The sequence below is a fragment of the Phaethon lepturus genome, unplaced genomic scaffold (genome assembly GCF_000687285.1).
Source record: "Phaethon lepturus isolate BGI_N335 unplaced genomic scaffold, ASM68728v1 scaffold40514, whole genome shotgun sequence".
NCBI classification, from domain to species: Eukaryota; Metazoa; Chordata; class Aves; order Phaethontiformes; family Phaethontidae; genus Phaethon; species Phaethon lepturus.
This window is the reverse complement of record NW_010533244.1, coordinates 5,330-9,582: the sequence shown is the minus strand read 5'-3', so window position 1 is coordinate 9,582 and position 4,253 is coordinate 5,330. Positions and strand designations below refer to the sequence as shown.

The window sequence follows — 4,253 nt, the reverse complement described above, 5'->3', positions numbered from 1 at the left end:
AGGAATCAGACAAGATAAAAAGAAGTTTGCTGGCCTGCCACAGCTAAAGTTCCTGGTAAGTGTTCACAGACAAGCCCAATCAGAATCTATCAGCACAGCCCAGGGCTCCCATTGCTTTCCTCCACCCACTGAAACAAAACCAAATCTCTGATATTTGTTCCTCAGGTGCAGTGCAGCCTACGAGGTGGGCAGGTTTGAGGCCAAGCAGCACAGAATTAGCACCCACTGCAATACCATGGTACACCATGTTTTCTTTGCCATATAAGCAAAAGGTAACCTGCCCATACAGTGCTTTTTGCAGGAACCATTTTGTTTACAGAGCAGGGTGGAGAAGTTGGGCTCCCACCCCAGTTGCTGCATCTTCCACTTCAAACTCAATGTGTGAACCAGTATTTGAACCATAAAGTCACGTGGACACTACCTTTCTACTGATGAGGCTCTTCTTGCAGTAACGCTGAACCTGTTGGAGGAAGACAGAAAAGTGAACTGGCATTCGGCATCCCTTCTCCCATCCTGCTACCCTTGATCCCTGTCCAGCAGGGATATGACTTGCTGTTCTTGCTGTGCCCGTGGGGAGGGGTGCATAGGTCTTTGTGAGCATTCCCCCAGACAACATTTTATTACAAAAAGCATCGCTTCCAGAGCGGAAACACCCTGTGATAAGGGAGGCTCGAGGGATGGGTTAGGTTACTGGAGTAGTATAGTTTCTTCACCCTCAACTCTTAGAGTTTTGCTTTGCCTATAAACAGCACCTCTACACTTGTAGATGTTTAATTGCTTGCTTCTCCCTGCCCCAAGATCACCCATCCAGCTTTAATGGACTGTTATCCACACAGCAGCAGAAGAGATCTATACATCAGGGAATTGAGGAGAATCTGCCAGAAAGGAGACTCTGCAGTGTGGGCCCTGGCTTTACTTCCAGCTCTCACACATGCTTCCTGATAACCTCGAACACGTCACCACCACCTGTGCCTTAGCAGATGACAACATTTGCATTACCTTGAAGAGGTTGATATTGTCAATCTGGCTCTGAAATAGAAAGTCATTGATGGATTTTAGCACTGTCCCTGAAAGAAGAGGGCGGAAAGGAGAGGAAAAAAAAAAAATTAGCTGCTGGGCCTGCAGCCCCTTACTGCCCACACCCATGTCCCTGACTGATGGCTGCAGACCCCAAGTGTTCACTCCAGTCTTACCCGTTTGGGAAACTGCCTGACAGCTAGGATTTTGGTTCACATTACCTGTAAAACACAAAACTAATTCAGGGAAGGCTTACAATGGATCTGTCTTAAAATTAAGCAAGAGACTAACAACTGAGCTGAAAAGGATACCACACCAGGACAAAACCCAAGAAATAACTATACATCTGCAAAATGTAGCTACACAGACAAAACACCAGCTCCTGCTCAATTTTAATTTCCCTTGTAGGATAGGCCTACATTCTAGGACAATTGTGCTGCTGCATCCTAAGAAACACCTACATTCCTTCTGTAGCAGGAGGCAGCAGGTAGGGTGGGTACATACAAATGCTCACACACGATGTAGTTGTCATGCTGCAAAGATGAAGGGACAGGGACTGCAGTACATCCCTCACCCCTCCCCAGTGCAGCAGCAGGGAGCTGGGAGGTGCATAGGCTGGCAGGTGATTGGGAAGAGGGGAAAACCTGAGGATAGCTCCAGACCCCGACAGCCAGAACAGGATTAATTGCTGCCAGTCACTGTGTTTTATGTCCTAGTGTTTAACACCCACCTCACATCTCAATTCTGTAGCCTCAATCACGAAGCTGTGCACAGGCTGTATTTTCTAATGAAAACACTTAACTAAGTGTGGGGAAGAGACGGGTGGCAGGAACAGAGAGGGAAGAGAAGTATACATCTGAGAGAAGGGCAGAAAGCACCACCAGCCCCCTGCCCCAAAGAGCTGCATTTGCCCTGGGTAAGGAGATAGTTCTTTATGAACTTATGACAGGCTCTCCTCAAGGCACACTGAGGTCTCACAAACAAATCATTAGAGGAAAGGAGCCCTGCAGATGCCAGTGGATTTAAAAATCACAGCAAAGTAGTATTTTTTCACAAAGGAAAGGCACCACCCAAAAAAGATTCATTCTACAAAGGCACACCTAACAGGTAGAGGCTTGTACCACCAGGTGACCCAAGAGATTTATTCTGTGCAGCGCTCATGCTGTCCTGATCACTGTCACACATCTGCTGTGTTCCTCACTTAGCACCGTACCTCACTCCCACTCAAATTGGATCTGAAAACCACACACAGAGAGAGGGAAACTGCCTCTACCAACTTATGACGTCATCTGCTGCTCCTCAGCTAATCGAAGAGAGGGGTTCAGGCAGACCCCAGCTGACATCCCAGTGTTACAGAACAGCCTGAGAAATAAAATTACTGGCATCTGAATGTATGTATATGAGCAACACTTCTCCACAGTCTCTGCAGAAAGGGAAGGGGAACAGTGCCCTGAGGAAGCACGAACTAGCCCAGAGTCTATCAGCACCCGTGGAAATCGAATAGGTTTGCTTACCTCCCAGCAGGGTCACAAATCGCTCCAGCAAATACAGGATCTGCTTAATGTACATCAAGTTCTTTGCCTTCAAACGTTTCCTATGAAAAATGAGACAGGTATTAGGCTCCAGAACATCTCCAGGGACTAAGTCACAGCAGCTGAGCTGCAGAGACAAGTACTGGAACTCCTCTTCACTTTGGGGAGACCAGAACCAAGAACAATTTCTCCTGGGCTTTCTCTCCCTATTTGTGACAGGGCATAGACCCCTGGATATCCTGCCCAAGGTCACCCCAGAGCACCCACCTGCTCCTGCCATTGCCTTTCTCCTCACACATTAATTACAGTTTGTTTATTACAACGGCAGTGGCACCTCAAGTCCCTGTTGCAATAACGCTCCACAAATTCAAAGTTATTAGCATTGAGCACAATAATCAACCACTGCAGGGATGACAAGATGCAAGATTTGGCCAGAGCCAAAAACCACGTATAGCTTCCTCCTCCTCAGAGCTTACAGCCTCTGCCATAATGCCAGTCAGCACATGAAAGACTAAGGTCCAGGAGAGACATGAAAGACTAAATCTTTTGAAACTGCATCACAAAGCATGAGCGATTAGAGGGAAATATTGGGAAAGGAACTGAGAGTATAAGGGAAAGCCAGAATCCTCAGGGTATCCCCCTTCTCACTGCTTAATACCAGCCCCAGGAGCCTGACTTAGACGGATTCTAGACAGAGATAATGAAGCAAGTGGCTTTTCATCTGTAGAAGTATTAATGCAAGTAACTTTCCACCAGGGAAAAGCAAGAAAGACCCTGCAGACATGAGACAAGCCATAGCATCCACACTGCTTGCCGATGTTGTGCTATTTTCCTCCGAGATCCTCACCTGTATCGCTCCATGTACTGCGACAGCTGGGAGTGGGCACAGCACAGCTACACAAATGAAAAAATGCAGCTGTTATTACGATGGAGTCAAGAAAGGGCGGTCTGCTAGATGCAGAGCTCACTCATGATTAAGAGGCCAGGCTATGACTCACCTGAGAGCCACTGACCTCCGCACTATGGATACAGGTGATGGTGTCTATGAGGTTGTGGGCCTCATCAATGATTACGACCTGGTCCTTCAGCTTGATCCCTGCAGCACTCCTGGTAGGTTCATGTAAGAGCATCTGATAGGGCAGCACCACCAGCTACAGGAGAAGCACACACTGCTCTGATTCTAGCTCTTATCCTTACAAACTTAGGGTAACTCCCCAGCCACTCATTAAAGGCCCATATCAGAATTCAGTCAAGTTATTTACCCTTACTATAGGACAGGTAGGAGGAAAGACAGGAGCATGTGCTTGAGAGGGGTACTGGGATGTAAGCTGAAGAAAAATTATTATGCTACAACTGCCTATCAGCTCAGGTTACCTTCCAAATCTCCTTTGAAGCACTGAAAGCATGTCTTCTGATAGAGAGCCAAGCAAGGAAGAAGAACAGTGGCAAGAGCTAAGATCACACCCATGTGTCAGTATTGCCTCAGAGTTATTGAGCCTTTCAAGTATTTCAGAATGCTGAGACATACTTGCAGCCTCCCTATGAATTTCAAGTGGGTATTCTTAGTTTCCTCTGCTTTCTCAGCAAAACTACAGTGGAGAGAAATACAGCCTATTTACAAACTCCCACAATATTGAGTAAGAGTACTGGAGGAAGCAGCCAGTTGGTTTATTCTTAGAGGCCCTGGCATTAATTCCACTAAAA

The 4,253-nt window shown here is 46.8% G+C and overlaps 1 protein-coding gene across 1 annotated transcript in view; it reads right to left on the bottom strand.

Annotated features, from left to right (window-relative positions):
* Positions 1-4,253, bottom strand: part of DDX11 (DEAD/H (Asp-Glu-Ala-Asp/His) box helicase 11) — a gene marked incomplete at both ends in the record, with an annotated part of 10,985 nt that overhangs the window by 1,408 nt on the left and 5,324 nt on the right. Inside the window, 6 exons of the mRNA XM_010285117.1 lie at positions 422-460; positions 1,000-1,067; positions 1,194-1,238; positions 2,532-2,611; positions 3,397-3,443; positions 3,548-3,702. Coding sequence (XP_010283419.1) covers positions 422-460; positions 1,000-1,067; positions 1,194-1,238; positions 2,532-2,611; positions 3,397-3,443; positions 3,548-3,702 — 434 coding nt within the window. The remainder of the gene's footprint in view (positions 1-421; positions 461-999; positions 1,068-1,193; positions 1,239-2,531; positions 2,612-3,396; positions 3,444-3,547; positions 3,703-4,253) is intronic.